Source organism: Tauraco erythrolophus, chromosome 1 (assembly GCF_009769465.1).
Source record: "Tauraco erythrolophus isolate bTauEry1 chromosome 1, bTauEry1.pri, whole genome shotgun sequence".
NCBI lineage: Eukaryota > Metazoa > Chordata > Aves > Musophagiformes > Musophagidae > Tauraco > Tauraco erythrolophus.
Window position 1 is genome coordinate 61,378,713 of NC_141465.1, and position 19,463 is coordinate 61,398,175.

Consider the following 19,463-nt stretch of genomic DNA (forward strand, 5'->3'; position numbering starts at 1 on the left):
TCACTAGCTTCACCGAGGGGACCAGCTCCAGAATCATACTCCAGGGGCTTGAGTGTGGGCTTTTAGTACAGCTCAGTGTGGGAAGACAAGTGTGGCTCCAAGTCTCCTACTTAGGCCCTGGCTGCTTTAACTGACAGTGGCAGGAACAGATCTCAAGAACCATGTGCTAGTTCGGAGTGCAGGGGCACATCAGCTATGGACCATGACATCCTGCCTAACTCTCAGAATGCATGGTATGCTAACTGCATTTTTATGACAGCTTAAAGTGCTGTTTACCTCATTGCAAGAAAACATGGATTTGACATAGGTTGGTGATCCCTGTCCAAGACCTTTTCAGTTCTGCGCTTCCCAATAGCCCATAGCTTCCTACCCCGAAGTTGTCACTAAGCCTGTGATGTATATCTTCCTGCTGTATTGTCTTCTCTTCTTAAAACAGGAACATATTACCTGGTTCCCTTATTTTTCCGATATGTACCACAGCAAACCAGGACTACAACCCATGTCCATATGATTTCCCATCTCTGTACCCCGTACCCCCCAAGGTCCCACATACCAAAGCAGACTGGGCAGCCACAGCTGTACCTTTGTGCAATATCATAATATGTCCTAGCACCTGAACTTGGGTAACTGAAGGTATTGTAGATTAACTGCAGTTACTATACAGTAATTCTACAGATACTGTGGATTGGCTGGTGCATATGGGCATGACACAGTCTGGCATTGCCACTCAGCAGCTAGTGCCTGCTCAGCAGGTTGCAGATAAGTAGTAGCTTAATGGGAGGTGGAACATAGAGTCCAAGCAGCTCTGATGTATTCTTAAATGAACTACTGGATAGCAAAGATCCACCCTGGAGACATTATGACTGAGCGAGGGGAGCTTTTCAAACACTTCAGTCAGCATCTAGATTTTACACACTGGCCAGGACTGCAGAGAACAGATGGTTAGACACAAGTTACCAAACCCAGTGACATTCCACGCCCTTCTGTAATGGGTTCACATGGTTTTTCCTTGTTTAAGGAACAGGACTGTCTCATGTCGCCTATTTCTGTGTAGCACAAGTTCATCAAGTACTGTACTGTGATAACAGAAATATTGGAACAAAGTCAGAGAGCACATTCAGAGAAAGCTCAGGAGCCCAGATGTTTTATTTCCAATTGATAGAAAGTACTTTTGAGGGGACAAAAATCCATCTAATAGATTCTTTTGAGAAAATAATTAGAGCCTTGGTGATTATGTCCTGTATCACCTGATGTTTATATAATGATGTTCAGTACCATGAGTCTAATCCTGTGTTCGCTTGTATAGCCACTCTTATGAGTCTGAAGCTGATATGAAATGGTATCAAAGTTTAAAGGCAATATAGCACCTTTGGACATATGTAACTAGCTCTGAAAAACTCATTTCAGAGGAGGATGAGGCCTGTTGGCTTAGCTATTTGTTAGAGGACGAACTCTCTGTGTAATCCTTAGGGACATGGAGACATGCATTCTCGGAAGGAGCCTGATTGTAGTTCGTTCAGTTCCATGTTTTGCTCCTGTCTCTGGTCCCTCACTGCCCACACTGTCTGTAGTCCAGGCTGCACTGAACCAAGTAGTTCCCTCAACAGAGAAACCCAGGCATGGCACAAATACCAGCTCCTTCCAGAGACTATGTGCTATAGACAATGCAGGTAGAGGCTGTATATATAGAGCTGATCTCAAGAGTAATATTCAAAACCATCAATTCTGTTCAAAACCAAGTTTTTGCTGGTTAGCCCAAGAACTTCCTAAATTCAGTCATATGAGTGAGGAGAAAAATAATCTCAAGAGTTCTCACTTTTCAGAAGGACTGTAATCACAAGCTTATCCTATTTTTAAATGATAGGTGAGTGTCAGATGCTTGTCCTCCAGCTGTGCTTTAAAATAAATTATTGATCTTCAGAAGGGCATTTGCCTGCAGGGTGTCAGCAGAATCTCCCAGGGGACATATTTCCTTTTGGTTAATGGTAGCCACCTTTCTATTCAGTGTGCTTAATCTTCTGGATCACCAAAAGAGCCACAAAACTCTCCCCATGTGGTGTTTAAGGACTTATCTCTGGAATAGAGATTACAGCCTGGGAACAGACGCCAAAAATGTGGGCATTACAACACCTGCTGGGCAGGCTTCTAAGTCCCTTGTTGACCTCAGCTTTGGTAAGCATCTGTAGGATGATAGTGAGATGCCAAGGGTGTGTTAAAAGGAATCTTGGGGATTTCTGATAGGAAAATCAATTTGATCTTAGGTAACTTCTGGAATCCCTTATGGGAGGCAGCAGCAGGTAATACAAAGAAAAAGGGTAATTTAGGCTAGAGAAATGCCTTGGGCCACAAATATACGATAGCGTTTGGTGCAGTCCTCCAGCTTTCTCACCCCTGTGCTGGCATGGAGAATTTCTAGAGACTTTGTCTAAAGTTTCTTTAGGTAAAAATAATGTGTCAGCTATATTCCTCATTTTACTGCAGAGCTGAGTATCTTGTGCCCAATACAATTTTTAAATAAGCTTATACTGTGTGTGTCTCTGCTGTATTGCAAGCCATGAAACATCTGGCATCAACACACACTTGTTTCATAGTTTAGAGGAAAAGCATTGAAAACCACATGACGCTGACCTGCTAAATACACAAAGTACCTGTTACAGAACCTCATAGGCTACTACTACAATTCCCTGGAGTGACACCGTTTACGCTGACAGCTTGATTTTGAGTTATATTGTCTTTATTTTTGTCTCTTCAGGTAAAAGAAGCTGTGCTTTATAATATGGTAGCAATTTTCTTTCATTCTTTATTTTTGTTCTGCTTGCATTTTAGTGACTGCTTACAAACTGATGGTATAATTATGGAATCGGAGAAAATAGTGATGGAGGGGACCTCTTAGAATGGCATGCCTCTTTTACCAATGTAGACTTACTCCACAAATCAGTGTTTTCAGCCACCTGTGATTTGTGATTCTCATAAAATTTCCAGCAGAGATACAGACCCTGCAGTTTATTGTGAATTCAAGCAGACTGACAATAAATTTGCTTTTCTTACCAGCTTTTCAAAACCATGCTCTGTAATATATTTTCAGGTGCTATGTCCATCCTTAGGTAAATAAATGAGGGCTTGACATACCTTATAGATTTTTCTAGGTACTTTATTAAGTGTCCAGTTGATGACTATAAAAATGCTGCTCTCCCTCTTTGGCTTTTCTTTCCACAAACGCATATGCCTGTTTGCCTCTCACTGCTTGTCTCACTTCTTTCTATGTCAAAAGTAAATACTGCTCTAAACTAGTCATATCAAATCTTTCCCTTTCCTGAAAGATTTTCCAGAATTCCTGAAATTGTCCTTCTGTATTGTTCTTTCCTCTAGTGGAAGGTGTCCCTGCCCATGGCAGGGGAGTTGGAAATAGATGACTTTAAGGTCCCTTCCAACCCAAATCATTCTGATTCTATGATTCTACGATTCTGTATTCTATGAAATAGGTGTCTAAAATAGATAGAATTAACTACTGTAGGAAGGTCCCTGTCTCTCTTCATCTACCACAGGGAGGCCCTACAGGTCTACCTTCAACCAACTGCTTAACTCTTAAAACTCCATGAGAGGAATCTTTCACCATCTATAGGAACACTCTGCCTTAATATGTGTACATGGTTTTATCTATCCAGACGCCTGATTAGTTTTGTTACTTTTTAAAAACTTCACTCCATTGGGTTGAGCAGCATAGTGCTGTAAGAGCACAGCTTTTAGTGCTTGGCAGACTATTTGCCTTCCTATTGCAGATCAGTTTGGTCTTCATGGAAGAGATACTCAGCACAGCTATACTGACTTCCTTGAAGCTACGTTAACTCACAGCAGTGGTGCCAGGCCCCCTTATTAGCTATTCCACCTGGTAATGTGAAGGAAATACTGTAACAGAATAATAATGCATCAAGCTTTAATTTTGCTTTCATTTGCAATGATATCACCTGCGAGATATGTTTCACAAATTTTGAAGCTTTTTCACATTGACAGGGCAAATTTGCCAAAAAGAAGAATAAAATTGAAGCATGATATGTATGGAGTTGTAAGATATGTGCTCTTATTTTCTTTGCATAGGAATTACAACTGTGCTGACTATGACAACAATCAACACTCATCTGCGAGAGACTTTGCCTAAAATTCCATATGTTAAAGCCATTGACATGTATCTTATGGGCTGCTTTGTATTTGTCTTCTTGGCCTTACTTGAATACGCCTTCGTCAACTACATTTTCTTTGGAAAAGGCCCTCAAAGGCAGAAGAAACTTGCAGAAAAAACAGCAAAGGCAAACAATGATCGCTCAAAGTTTGAAGGCAATCGGGTAGGATTCTTTAATCTATATATAGTCTCTCTTTTCTTTTATTACAAAACTAACTGTGTGAAATAAGCAAACAAAGCTCACCAACCACATCTTCTTTTTGTGGATAAACTTTGGCATTTTTATATTCAAGAACCTACATAGAAGAATATATTTAGGCATACAGAAATTGAAGTGAGTATGATCTGTATGACAAGTAACTGTAAAAAGAAGAAAACAATGGGAGTGCAGCTAGCTTAAAAATAAAGGCTCAGATCTACAAAGGTATTTACTTCTGTAAATGAAATATAATTTAACTGTTATTTTGTTTATGTACCTATGTAAGGGAATCCAGTATCTGAGCGTACTTTTTCTCACTTTCAGTTAGAGCAGACACATTTAGAATGAGAGAGAACGGATAAAGGATTAGTTCTGCCATGCTAGATAATAGGCCAAGATAGCTGAACTGCTGTGTGTGGCATCCTCGTCTGCTGCTGTTTAAGACCAGCAGAAAATCATGATTCCTAGAGAAACTTTGAGATTGATTTCTGAAGCACAGTATTGGCATGTTCTGTGCTGATTACACTCCAGCCTATTTCCTTGCGTAGAGTATTATTTCATCCAATGAATACCTCTTTTTTTTTCCACTTTGGAAGAAAAATTCAAGGCATTCAACACTATATAATGTTAGCAAGCCATGTCGGTTTTCTTAGAACATCTTTATTGGCTAAAATGCTCCCAGTGAGGCTTTTTCATTCATTTTTGTTGAGTAGGACTGGCTATAAGTTACAAGAGTTCACAGTGACAAAACTACTACCTGTTTATTAAATACCAGTATAAAAGTAATTTTAAGCTGTATTTTTGATCCTAATGATTCCGTCTACTATAGTAAATGTAATGCAGAACTACACCTAATTATTGACACTCATATCTGTGAAATAATTTTTGAACCAGTAAATTCATTTTTGTCCACTTATATTATGAGACCGAATTCTCCTCACAGTTGGCAGCACTGCTTAGGACTAAGCTAGCAGCAAGAATGAATTCCCTTTCCTGGAAAAGTAAATAGTTGTAATAATTAAAAAAGCAGATGGACAAAAAAAGAGTATCACAACTGAAAGTAGTGGAGAAGATTTTAGCTGCAAGCAGGTAATGCAGATGTATGCACTAAAGGTTCAGTTCTCCCAATGGAAACCATCTGGTAAATCTCATCCATTTAAATGATTTACATAATTCAGTACAAGTCTTGTTGATGGGCCCAATCGCACCCCATGCCTGACTGTTCTTCTATCTTGAGATCGATTGGTCTATATTATCAACAGAAGCGTGAGTGCCTTAACTAATGAAAATGAGGGGGTTTCATACCCAGATGATGCTATTTTTATATCCCAGATCCAATCATACCATATGTCAACCTGTTTTTCTCACTTTTGGCTTACAACCTTTTCTTTTCTTTCTGGACCATCCTAAGCAAATATCATGAACTGTTCTGACTTTTCTGCTGGTTTAATATCAGCTGCACATGAATGAAATTAGGATACAAATTCAGCACACCAGAGCTGGAAGAAGAGTGTGTTACTTTGTCCCTTGGAGTCCCAGCTGTGAAAGGGAACTCTGTATGCTTTGTAGAAATACATATACTGACTGTGAATATTTGCTGTTCAAATGACATAGAATAAATCATAAGGTATGTTCCTGTTCTCTGTAGAAAACATTTTGTCTGCAGGCCTCAGCTGGTGAAGTTAGTAGGGCTTCGTTGCAGTTACTGTATGCAGTGCCTTCAGAGAAACAGTGCCAGTATACAACAGGAAAAGACAGAAACATCAGGTGGAGTTGATCAGAAATCTTCCTTTGAAATAGAGCATAGACAGAAAATGCAGATTCAGTGGATGAAGGATGTCAAATCTGAATTTCTCATTTGAGAAATACTGGAAAATGCAAAGCAGAGGGAGTTGCTTAGAGTGGATAAGAGGTCCCATTGCTTTCAGGACAAGCAGTTCAGGGAATATCCATCTAGCAGATCTACTTTGGACAAAGTTTACCAGGGCTTCCAGACAGCACAGCCCTGAAGCAGGAAAATTATTTCCATGGTTCTGGATCATGCCCACCATGTACTGTGCTGTACAGACATGTACAGACATCCATGGATGTAGCAAGACACATAGTCATGCCAGAGTTTCTAACATACGTGCCGTGTAGGACAGGACCTGAAAGCTCTACAACGTTGGCTCTGACCTCTTCAGGGGCAGTAAAGAGGCATTAACTTCCAGCCTCTCCTTTGATGGCTCTTGAAGATCATTGAATCTGATGGAAATAACAGCTGCTCCGCAGTTGCTTGCTTCTTGCTTTAGAATTGGGACTCAGGGGCTGGGTGTCCTGGGAGAGGGTCACAAACTGGAGGGCATACTGCATAGGAAGGGAGGCTCAGAGCCATAGATGAAGACTACATTGCTCAAGTTCAATGAAATTACTGGTTTTGTGATTTCGGTGAGGCATCAGGCTTCCATGGAGTGTATTTTCATTCAGAAAGGGAAGGTTTCTAATCCTGGGTAATATTTCAAATCTCATGTTCTTTGGATCTAAACGCCGTTTTTAAAGAAAGGGAGAATGCCTAAAACCAGGCATTTTTGATGACTGTCAAAATGTAGCTGTGCTGGGAAGAAGATTGAAAAGGGTTCAAATATAAAACTGGGAAAAGACATTATTTTTAGTTTGTCTCTAAGACTACCATTTTGGATTGATTTGTGTTGCTGTTTAGTTTTAGTAATTGAATTTGCTCATATATGAACCACGTGCATGAGCTCCCCGTCACTGATTTAGAGTGCTAGCTCAGGACACTAGGAAAAACAACAAACAAACAAACCAAAGCAAATAAATAAATAAACATTAGTCAATTTATTGTTCACATCAGATGCTGTCACTTGTGGGTGCAGTGACAGAACAACTCTGTTCCGTATCAGGTCCAGCCTGAGTCAGTGCTCAGACAGGAGGGGCTGCAGCGCTGTGGAAATCACTTGTTGGTGTCGGGAGGCAGCTCTAGCAGAGCAGAGGCGGCACAGTGTGTTGCCTGGCATTCCAGCCCTGAGTTCAAGCATTGCTCTTATGGTACCCAAGAGTGGGAGTGCTGCTGAGGCAGTGTCTGTCTCTCAGACAAAGGGAAGAAGAGAAGGATGAAGGAAGATGCCACATTATTTTCACTCAGAAGCCCATGAAAACCAGTAGAACCAGCATGGACACTGGTATTGTAGTTCATTTTTTACATGTCAGAGGATTGAAGTCTGGAGTGCAAGCTAAGCAGGCTTGGTTAGGAACACCTCTCTTAGAGTAGTACAAGGACTTTTCATGCTTTCCTAGTTTTAATTTGATTGTAGAGCAGGAGAGTTTTAGTAACAAAAATGTTCTAGGCCACAAAATTCACAGTTGTGGGTATGTTTGTGTTTTATTTAATAATTGCTTTGCAAAGCAGCCACTGTTCATGCTCAGTAACTCTGCTTCCTAATGCATTTGCATTGAACTGCAACAGAGGTTATGGGTTTGAAAAGCCGAAGCTGGCACAGCCGTCTCCATGTTGATGCTGCTGCTATGGACATGTCTCTCCAACGCCAAGCTTTTAGCCACTTCTCTCTGAGTTATTCCTGATACGCTGCCACTGAGGCTTGCTGTGTTGAGGAAGGCTCCACCAGCTGCTGCCGCTGAGCTGCCTGTTGGCTTCACTGCTTCCCTGTGGCTTTCTGTCCGGTTCTGCCCCTGTATTAAAGCCAAGCAGCCCAATAGTTCCAGGCATTCGGCAAAAAAGAACCCTCATAACTTGCGAACAGCGCAGCCAATGTCCTCTCATTGCAGAGGTGACAAAGAAAAGCAGAAGGGAGAGGAAAACTCTGCCCTGCATTCTCCCAGGTAGCATTGCTGAAGGTGGCACAGTGACTGAGGCACATCTGGCTAAACTGAATCTCTGGAAATGGTTTCCAAAGATTCAAAGCTGGTGATGAGATTGAAACCTGAGGGAACCTTTACAAATGACTCATCTGTGGATCAGCAGCTGACTACAAAGAAAATTTCACATGTAGTCGTCTCTTCTTCTGACTGCTTTCGCATCATATTTTGTTTCAGATAATGCACTGTAAATGGTATTCCTCGCTGAACTTTTCCAGCCTTTTCCTGGTAAACCATAGTTACTGGAGATGAACATAGGATACTCCTTTTTTGTGGAAACCAATTTTCATACATATACCAGTTTTGGATTGAAAACTCTCTCGTGGCAGCCTTGATACACTCTTTCATATATAAGGACAAGCTCTAGGAAAAAGGAAGAAGTGAATCTTGATTTTTCATAAAATATTTCTTCTGCCTATGGTATCGGTGCCTAAATCAAAGCCCTCTGTATGTGGAAAAACTGTCAGAAAAGAATAAGTGGCCTGTAAAAATGTTTTCCTTTGAAAATTGATCACCATTGTTACGGATCAATTCTGTTTCTCCTGTTTGCGTTGGCAGATTCAGGCTTCATTTGTAGCTCTCCATGCACTTTCAGTTTTGCTACATAAATTGTTTCTTTTAAATAAGACTCAGATACAGCCTAATTTACAACTAAATCAGCATGAGAGAGCTCTAAGGCAATCTTGTTCTCACTTGTTCACTCTTGTGATAGAGGCTACTGGCATAATCTGCTGGTGAGCATGTGTTTTGGACATTGCTCCTTCTGGGCCAATCCACAGAGGTTATGATTTGTTACAGTCTCCTGCTAAAAATATTGCTTCTTAGTTCAAGCTGTGGCAATTTACGTTTTCAGTTTGTTGGGACCAAAAGTTCAGCCCCAGGGTATCAATCAGGAGGGTAACTATCACAGAAGCTCATTCAAGCTTCAACCCCCCGTGGCTGTCAGACATGTGGGAAGAGCTTCCTTTGAACAAAAATAATGCATAACCCCTTATAAAAAGGCCCTTCTCATCGGGCAATTCCTGCATATTTTTTTGGCTCTGGAGATTCCTGGCTGAAACCTCTGCTGTCAGCCAAGGCGACAGCTTCCCACCAGGCATTGCTGAGAATAGGGACTCAGGCCACTTACATCTACTTAGCGCTTTTAAAGAATTGTTAATTGTAGCAACCCTTCTCACAAGCGGGGTTTTATTCTGAGAATGAATATCTTGGCTGCTGTGGCAGAATTATCACTCAGTTTAAATTGGGAAATATGAGAATAGCAAAGCTGGCAGTATTCTCCTGTGCGTCTTCATCTTTCCTGGATACTTTTTTTGGTGCTGTTTTGAACAGTGGGATATTTCTGAAGCGTGAGTGTGATGAGTAGGTGCCAAGTTTTGAAAAATAATCTGTCACGGATAACAAGCACAGTTTGTGTGGGAAGAACTCTAGTCCTATAGCGTTTATGATGGAGACATTCATTGTGCACTGGGAGACTCACGCGTGTACTGATTTTGTTCTGCAGCCACTTTGCACAAGTATGAATGGTGCAAATCCAGATATGGTAAGAAGGATTGTACATGTAATCCATAGTACAGCCCAGAGATTGCAAGGATCCATAGACAGTGTCAAATGCAAGGGAAGGGAGGACCGTATATACATTTCATTTTGCTTCATCGGTTCAAACATACCAAGGTTAATTGTCAAACTCTGTTCTTGGTAGATAGTGATGCAACTTCGTCATTTTTTTTTATTCCTTTATTTTTAAGATCTTCTCATCTTCCCAGTTCCACTGCCTACTCTGGGTTCATCTACTAGGCTGATATAACATAATCGTCTCTCTCATTTTTGTGTGCTTATTGATTAATATAAACATCTTAAAATAGTAGTGAGAGAAGTAGCAAGTTTTAGACTCGGGGAACACTCGACAATATTATTTTGTTGTGCTTGCAGTTTTTAATCATTTTTAAATTATCCAAGGCATAACGTGGTCAAGGAATTTTGCTTTAAGCACAGATAACGTTTAGGGCCTGATTGCTTACTGTTCTACATATTGGAAAGCCATTTATGCATAAGTAATGAAGATGAAAATTGCTACCAGGTAGTTTGCTCCTTGCATACCATAGAGGCTTGTACCAGTGCAGGTCAGGTGAGAATCAGGTAGCTGGAGTCTAGATTACAATTTCTACCAAAAATAATTTTCATTTTGTCATAATTTTAAGGGGAGATCTATTTTGTGGAATAACGTATTTGAGTAGCAATTCTGATGTAAAATAATTCAAGACTAACTACAGAGACAGCTTTTCATGCTGTTATTTAAACTTGCTATTTGCATTTATATTGCTTCATATGATGGAAAGTGTTTACATGGTATTTAAAAATTTGGTGTTGATGAACTCCTAAACATACCTATGAGATTTGAGCAAAATGCTTCCTCTTTCTTTTTGTGTAGTAGAGCGAGAGACTTACGAGTAAAAAGAGATTTCATTGTAAAGTGCTCCTTAAAATTTATAGAATATTAAACAAAGAACTAAATGAACCTGAAATAATTTCGATGCTACATAACAGTAAATCAAGCCTTATGGTAGTTTCCTGACCCTAGTAAAGTGTTTCCAAGCTGGCATTAAAGCTGAAATTTTCCAAGAATCTTGATTGAAGTATTCAATAACAGCTCTTAGCTTGTATTTCTTTAAAAATATAATACTTAACATCTAAATGAGCCAGTATTTTGTCTAAAATTAAGAAGTAGATACAGGACTTTCTAGGTGTAAAAAGAGCGTTGAAGTTTCTTACCTACAATGTACAATCTAAGTTGAGCCTATTGGAGACATGGTGTTCCTCCAAGAGCAACGAACAGAGGTTCTTTACGAGCCTTAACTTAATTTTCCTCTTTCTGGCTTCAGTTAGGTAAGGCATGGCCATTTTTGTGTAATGACAGTAGGCTGCTAGAGTCTTTGAATTTTTTCTTTGTACTGTAATATGTGTAGTTCAGAAATGGTGAACCTTCGAATGTGAATGTGTTTTTCCGAGTATAAAACGTCTCACAGCATTTCATGGTCCTCAGCCTTCAAACGGAGTTATGTGAAATTCAATCACTTCACCCTGATGCAGGAGCTGTAGTTGTTCAGAGGTGGGAGGGATGGGCTTTGATTAAAATTGATTCTGAAGTAAGAGCATCGGTTTTGCATATTTGGATCCATGCTGATTCAGCAGGGAATTAATTAATGATTCGGTACTCAGCTGTTTCCATCTGTTTTGAAGAGCTCACTGGGAAACACTCCATGGAAACAACATGCCCTGGCTTGTGTCAGGGAGAAAATGGGAGCACCAGCAGTAGAGACCACAGTGGGGAAATGGGAATGAATGGCTTCAGGTGGGACCACAGTTAGGCAGAATGGGGACTACAAGAACCACAGAGGCACAGAGAGACAAGGGAAATCTTTAGGTTAAAGCACAATGGTGAGAAGTGAGGGGAGCTTGGCCCAATACACAATGTTATCTCTTTAATTTATAACAAGATTCAAGAGCAAAGCCCAGTGTTTAAGTTTTGGGGAGAATTTCCAGTGCACAGACAGTGACATTTCTGAGTCAAGTGATAAAATCATAGAATCATAGAATCATTTGGTTGGAAGAGACCCTCAAGATCATCGAGTCCAACCATTCACCCTGCATTGTCAGGGTCCCTAAACCATGTTCCTCAACACCAAAGCCACACGGTTTTTAAACATCTGCAGGGATGGGGACTTCACCACCTCCCTGGGCAGCCTGTTCCAATACTTCACAACCCTCTCTGGAAAGAAATTCTTCCTGATATCTAACCTAAATTTCCCCTGGCGTAACTTGAGGCCATTCCCTCTCGTTCTGGCATTCATAACGTGGGAGGAGACCGACCCCCATCTCCCTACAACTTCCTTTCAGGTAATTGTAGAGAGTGATAAGGTCCCCCCTGAGCCTCCTCTTCTCCAGACTAAACAGTCCCAGCTCCCTCAGCCGCTCCTCGTAGGACAAGTTCTCTAATAAAATGGTATTATAAGGCTCATAATGAGTAAAACTAAAGTCGTATCAAAGACATTGGCCTTGTTCATCATGTGTAGCCATGATGGGAAACTACTCTTCTTAATCTTTATCTGTACCTGGAGAGCAGTTTTCCTGGAGCCACCAATCCGCACTTATGTTCACTCATGGAGGATTTTGCCTTGCCTGTGTATTTAGGCAAACATGAGTTGACTTGCACGGGACACCCTACCATTACTGGTTTGCTTCTTTATTCATTGAGAGAGCTTGTGTACATTTGCCAAAGTCATTTAAATCATTGCTTAAATCATAGAATCATAGAATCATAGAATCATAGAATGGTTAGGGCTGGAAGGGACCTTCGAAGGTCATCTAGTCCAACCCCCCTGCAAGGAACAGGGATATCTCCAACTAGATCAGGTTGCTCAGGGCCTTGTCCAACCTGGCCTTGAACGTCTCCAGGGATGGAGCATCCACCACCTCTCTGGGCAACCTGTTCCAGTGTTCTACCACTCTCATAGTAAAAAATTTTTTCCTAATATCCAACCTGAACCTACCTCCCTCTATTTTAAAACCATTACCCCTTGTCCTATCATAACTGGCCCTCCTGAACAGCCTCTCCCCATCTTTCCTGTAGGCCCCCTTGAGGTACTGGAAGACCGCTATAAGGTCACCCCGGAGCCTCCTCTTCTCCAGGCTGAAGAGCCCCAACTCTTTCAGCCTGTCCTCATAGGAAAGGTGCTCCAGCCCTCTTATCATCTTCGTGGCCCTCCTCTGGACCCTCTCCAACTGGTCCATGTCCTTCTTATGTTGGGGGCTCCAGAACTGGACGCAGTACTCCAAGTGAGGTCTCACAAGGGCAGAGTAGAGGGGGAGAATCACCTCCCTCGACCTGCTGGCCACACTCCTCTTGATGCAGCCCAGGACGCGGTTGGCCTTCTGGGCCGCAAGAGCACATTGCCGGCTCATATTGAACTTCTCGTCCACCAGTACTCCCAAGTCCTTCTCCTCAGGGCTGCTCTCGATCCAATCACCACCCAGTCTGTATTTATGCCTGGGATTGCCACGACCCAGATGTAGGACCTTGCATTTGGCCTGGTTAAACTTCATGAGGTTGGTACGGGCCCACCTCTCCAGCCTGTCAAGGTCCCTCTGGATGGCATCCCTCCCTTCCAGCGTGTCAACGGCACCACACAGCTTGGTGTCATCGGCGAACTTGCTGAGGGTGCACTCCATGCCACTGTCCACGTCACCGACAAAGATGTTGAAGAGGGCCGGGCCCAACACGGACCCCTGAGGGACGCCACTCGTGACCGGTCTCCACTTGGACATTGAGCCGTTGACCACTACTCTCTGAGTGCGGCCATTGAGCCAATTCCTTATCCACCGAGTGGTCCATCCATCAAACCCATGACTCTCTAATTTAGAGAGAAGAATGTCGTGCGGGACAGTGTCATAAGCTTTGCACAAGTCCAGGTAGATGACATCCATTGGTCGACCCTTGTCCACCGATGCTGTCACCCCATCGTAAAAGGCCACCAAGTTGGTCAGGCACGATCTGCCTTTGGTGAAGCCATGTTGGCTGTCACCCACCACCTCCTTGCTCTCCATGTGCCTTAGCATGGTTCCCAGGAGAATCTGCTCCATGACCTTGCCAGGCACAGAGGTGAGGCTGACCGGTCTGTAGTTGCCCGGGTCCTCCTTGTTCCCCTTTTTAAAAATGGGGGTTATGTTCCCTCTCTTCCAGTCATCGGGGACCTCGCCAGACCGCCACGACTTCTCGAATACAATAGCCAGTGGCTTGGCAACTTCATCCGCCAGTTCCTTCAGGACCCGCGGATGGATCTCATCAGGTCCCATGGACTTGTGCACCTTCAAGTTCCTCAGATGTTCTCGAACCTGGTCTTCAAGTACAGTGGGCGGTGGTTCATCCTCACAGTCCCTGCTAGTTCTTTCCACAGCTTGGGTGGTAAGACAAGAGGCTTTACCATTGAAGACTGAGGCAAAAAATTCATTAAGTACCTCAGCCTTCTCTATGTCCCGGGTAACTAGAGCACCATTCTAGATCATTCTGAAGTCATGCTTATGTGCAAATTCTTTTTAACATGTTGCATGCATCAAGTATTCATACTTCACAACATCGATTTAAGATTGTCACAAAGCATTGCTCTAACTTTGTTGAGAGCTTAGGTGGTTTATCCAAAACCTCTGAAGGAATCAATACAATTTTCAGGAACAGGTCTCGAGTATATGCAGACCTCTTCTTCTCTCCATCTGCTCCTTCCTTGTATTTGACATGCAAATCTGTTGCTCCGTTAACAAAGAGATGCATTTCAAAAGTATGTTTCCAAATATATCTCGTTTGATATTTTGAGAAAATACATGCTGTCATACAACCTCATAGGACATAGTGGTATGTTCAGACAAAGCATTTACACAAATGTTGCAACTTTCTTGATCGCTATTCTGGTTTGATTTATAGATGCAGTGACAGGCAGTGAAAAGTGGCAGCGTCATTGGCAGATCAGAGGCAGAAGCTATGTTAGGGTGGCACGTAAGGATGGCAGATAAGGTGAAGCAGGCTGTGCAGTGTGATGAAATAAGGGGAATCAAATTAATGTTCTCCTTGGGCAGGAGAAGCCTGAACATGTAGGTGCACCCTCCAGAATTCAAGCTTTCAGCAGACCCCTCACTTAGAAAAATGCGGGGCTCGATGTAGAAGGGCAAAGTCCCCATGGACAGGCTAATGTCTGCGTATATGTTGGTGGCAGACAGAATCGAGAGAGGTCTGGAGGCGCTGAGGGAAAGAGCAGCTGACATCGTGGTGGTGGAAGGAGAGGGAGTAGAGACCTGCAAGGGGAAGACAGCGCTGTCAGGGTGGAGCACGGCAAAATGGATTCTGCTGGGATGTTTTTAGTAAGCTGAAGGACATTTCTCAAAGTCTGGGGAGAGATGGGAAAGGAGGTGACGTGACACCATGGAAGCCTGGATGAGAAATTTAGATTTAAACTTCATAAGCAAAATGCAGATTGTAGAGACATTTTACGCAATGCCGTTACAAATCTTGATCATAATTTGTACTTTATGGAAAAAAACAGAGAAAACTGAATCAGTTTTTTTCGGAGATCACCAGAAGTAGTGACGATACCCATGGCTGTGTTTTACAGCTGTGTGTATTCCCTGCTTACAGACACTGCTCAACAGCAGGAACTCGTTTCCACAAATCTCAGGCTTGTACTTTTGTACCCAATGGTTTTCTGCCATGGGGAAAATAAATTCTTCTAATCACCACTGAGGTTTCTCCACCCCATTATTTTGGTTCATGTTGTTTATTTTTATTTATAGACACTCATCAGCGTAAGATACTGTTGCCTACAAGAGCCAGATTTGTTGGATACTTCAGGATTTTTTTTTCTACTTGCCTGTATGTCATTCATAGCATTTTATATTCTTTTTCCATTTGCAAGAAACTTGGCAAAGCGTTACTGATATACTATCATAATTATTTTCACTGAGAAAAGATAAGCTATAGCATCAATAATTGATGAAAGAAATATCCACTTTACAGAATTTTAACAGGATTGAAAAAACCTAAATGCATATGGACAGGCACATGCCCGTACTTTTAACACATCACACGAAGCTTGCAAAGGACGTGGTATCGGATAACTGTCCAAACTTCAAAAGGCCGTGACAGTAGTGTGTTTTCTCTACCACTTTTAAACAGATGCTTCTGGCATGAGACGTGCAACAGCTAGAGCACGTGGCAGGTTAGAAAAATGTATTAATAGGAGGATGAATTGTGGATGAATAAATTTTATACGTAAAACTGGAAATTATCCTGTGTGCCATGGTTCACTGTCTGTTTCTGACATGGGGAACCGAGTTCACTTGAACAGAGTCACACATGCGTTAACTGGCTGAAAATTCCCAGCACAGAGTGCTTATTTTACATTCAGACGTTATTTTCCTTTCCCAAAAGCTGCAGGAAAGTTGGAGCTGATTCCTGCACCAGCTGTCTTCTCTGCCCCTCCTCCAGCATGCAGGGCATGGGGCACAAGGGAACGTGGTGCTCCACCATTGAAGCTACCAAATACTAAGCATCGTTTGGGACTGCCCATCAGTGCTACTCATGGGAACTGGAAGTTTTTCTGGATTGAAGGAGTCTTACCTAACTCTGTGGTGCTCCTCGTTTGTCGGTACTCAGGGGGACTACAGAGTCTGAACTAGAATTTAAAGACTCTAAGTGATTCATAGAATCATAGAATGGCATAGGCTGGAAGGGACCTTAGAGATCATATAATCCAACCTCCCTGTCATGGGCAGGGACGCCTCTCAACTAGGTCAGATTATAACCTTCCACTTGTTTACTGAAAATGGCATCGCGTTGCTCACCTGTGCTCAACACTGTACTCACCGCCTCTTGCCTATGGAGGTGGAAGGAAAGAGTTCCACCTGTTTCCTCAGTTCAGCAGCTTTCTTCCTTGTCTAAATTCATTGCTTTTTAAAATCCCGTACCCAAGTGGAGAAGCCCTGCAGTTAAGCATTGCCATGATTGCCGAACTGTGCAAATGACTTTGGAAGGAAAAGTTTAAGAGAAAAGTTGTAAATAAGTGCTGTGATTCCAAAATGCAAAGAGTTCAACAGGTCAGAGCCATTCTTGTGATTTTAGCAAACTTTGTGTGTAGGTAGCAGAGAATCTATCCCTTACCCTCTCCCCACTCCACCAGCAACGTAGAGATTTCACTGAACTAAACCATTCTTTAAAACGTGACTGTTTTAGAGGGAGAGGAAAACGATTAGTTTTTGTACAGCGTATCAGTAGTACGATGATAACTCTCTTTGTAAAAGTATTGAAGTACTTGTCTAATTTTAAGCAGCTGAGTTGCCATTTTTTTCTAAGATTATCACATGCTTAAAATGAATAGATGCTTTCTTAAAATATGTGTGAGTTTGGAGATTTGTATACACCCACATTCTGCTGATAGATGTCAAGTCTTTTGAAACAATTTATATTTCTATTTTTGCCCCCTAGGTGGACACCCATGGAAACATTCTGCTAACATCACTTGAAATTCACAACGAGGTGGCAAGCAATGAGGTCACCACCAGCGTTACGGATGCCAGAAATTCAACGATATCCTTTGACAACTCAGGAATCCAGTACAGAAAACAAAGCTCACATCGTGAAAGCTTTGGACGGCGTTCGTCAGAAAGAACAGGCTCCCACAGCAAGAGGGGCCATTTACGAAGAAGGTCTTCGCAGCTGAAAATAAAAATCCCTGATCTAACAGATGTGAATGCCATCGACAGATGGTCAAGAATGGTGTTTCCATTCACATTTTCTCTTTTCAACTTAATTTACTGGCTATACTATGTTAACTGAGTGACTGAACTTTTTTAAAGGACTTCAATTATAACAAGTGAAGTACTACTTGCCTGCAGAGTTTATATATATATTTATATATAAAAATATATATATATATGAACTTTTACTATGTAGACCATACTCATGTATGTGTGAATACATACAGCGAAGAATTGTGTGTATATAAAAGCACACACTGCAAAGCAAAAGTATATGTATGCACACACACATGTACACATTCGTTCTGAGGTTATGGACACTTTAATATAGAATGCACTTCAGAGGAACTTTTTAAATTGAAAGGCAGGTGTCGTCAAAACAACAAGCCTTGAGAAAGTAAGTGTTGTATATTAGCACTGCAAAACTTTGATTGTCATAGAAATTTTCAAACAGCTGTAATCGTGTATAAAGTCAGTAATTAGTAACATTGTTTGTCATAAAGCAGTAGAGCTACACTGGTATGTTTAAAATAAGTCATTTATGTTGCAGATCCATCAGCTATGATTTCATCGAGCCAAATTTATTTTTCTTTGCTAGAATTTCTTGGGTTTATATATGTCATAATACGTTTTTTTCCCAGTCCTGAATGGGCATCGTTTTTACTGATCTCTTGCTTTCTCTTCTGCAGTAAGCAAGCTGATCATGGGAGTGTTGCTGTAGGTCTTTGGAGACATATACATGTGCATAATATTTCAAACAAGCATTTTAAGTGTCCATCAACAATGAAATGAATCTTTTGTAAGTACTGTAAATGTACAGCACATTTTCCTTCCCTTGGACTGGTTCCAGCTGCCATGTCATTTTGAAGAAGAACAGCACATTTTTAGTATAATTTAGCTGAGAGTTCAACTACTGTCAATGTGTTCTACGACTGCTGTAGATGTAAAGATTGTTATTCCAGTGAAAGCATAGAAGATGTCTCAGGTTATTTGCTACTTTGACATGAAACCACCTAGCTGTAGCCTTTTTTAAACATGCATTCACATCATTTAACATTCTTATAACATTGTATGTTAATGTAAAATATATTTGCATAATATGCATATATTTTCTCAATATTTTTCTTCCCTGTGCTTGCTATCGTGACCGCATGCTATGTCATATTTTTGTTTCTGTGATGTTACAACTCTTTATTCTCTAGAATTGAGCAAATAGAGCACTTCCGATTCTTTGATTCAGTAATGGAGCATTTTCATATTTTATTTATATACTGAAAGCACACTTATCAAACTAGTGTGCTGCTGTCACAGATCACAAGAGATAGCAAACAGTATGTTTTGTTTCCACATCAACTATGTTCAAACATATCCTTCATGCAAATGTGACCACTTTGGTTTGCATCCCAATTCATCCTCTCACCAGGATTCCAACTTTTTTCAATCTAGTAGATTGTAGTCATCAAGGTATGCCAGTTTCAGATCTGTAAACTTAATTTGTTATTTATCAGAACTAAATCTTTCTAAAGAAAAGAAGATATATTTTTTGTAAACAGTGTTTCTATCATGTACATTCACAAATAACAACAGATACAGTAGCATACATAGATCTAAAAAAAATAATTCCGGCGTGGCCCTGACAGTTCTCTGCATGTAGAATTCCTCTGGACATTGAAGGGAATTTTTGGCAGATAGAGAGCTTTGGATGCTAGTCAGAGATGTCTATGGGAGAAAAATGTGTGGATATGCATCTACCAAAAACACCGAAAAGGGATGAAACTGAAAAGGCTGCCTTGGCTCTGTAACGACCCGTGTTCTCGCTAGTACTTGATTTATCTGTGAGCAGAGCAATGACACTTGTGTTGCTGCCCCGTACAGTCCGTTGCTGTTCCCGCCCTTGACTATCTGCAACTGAAC

General features: G+C 41.4%; 1 protein-coding gene across 3 annotated transcripts in view; it reads left to right on the forward strand.

The window, feature by feature from the left end:
- Positions 1 to 17,628, forward strand: part of GABRB3 (gamma-aminobutyric acid type A receptor subunit beta3) — a 205,013-nt gene extending 187,385 nt beyond the window's left edge. For 2 of the 3 annotated variants that reach the window (XM_086609878.1, XM_086609886.1), the window contains 2 exons: positions 4,096 to 4,340; positions 17,278 to 17,628. In XM_086609878.1, coding sequence (XP_086466004.1) covers positions 4,096 to 4,340; positions 17,278 to 17,628 — 596 coding nt within the window. Of the gene's footprint in view, positions 1 to 4,095; positions 4,341 to 12,262; positions 12,285 to 17,277 lie in introns of all 3 variants that reach the window. The other variant, XM_086609896.1, reaches the window with a different exon arrangement.
- The last annotated feature ends 1,835 nt before the right edge of the window (positions 17,629 to 19,463 follow it).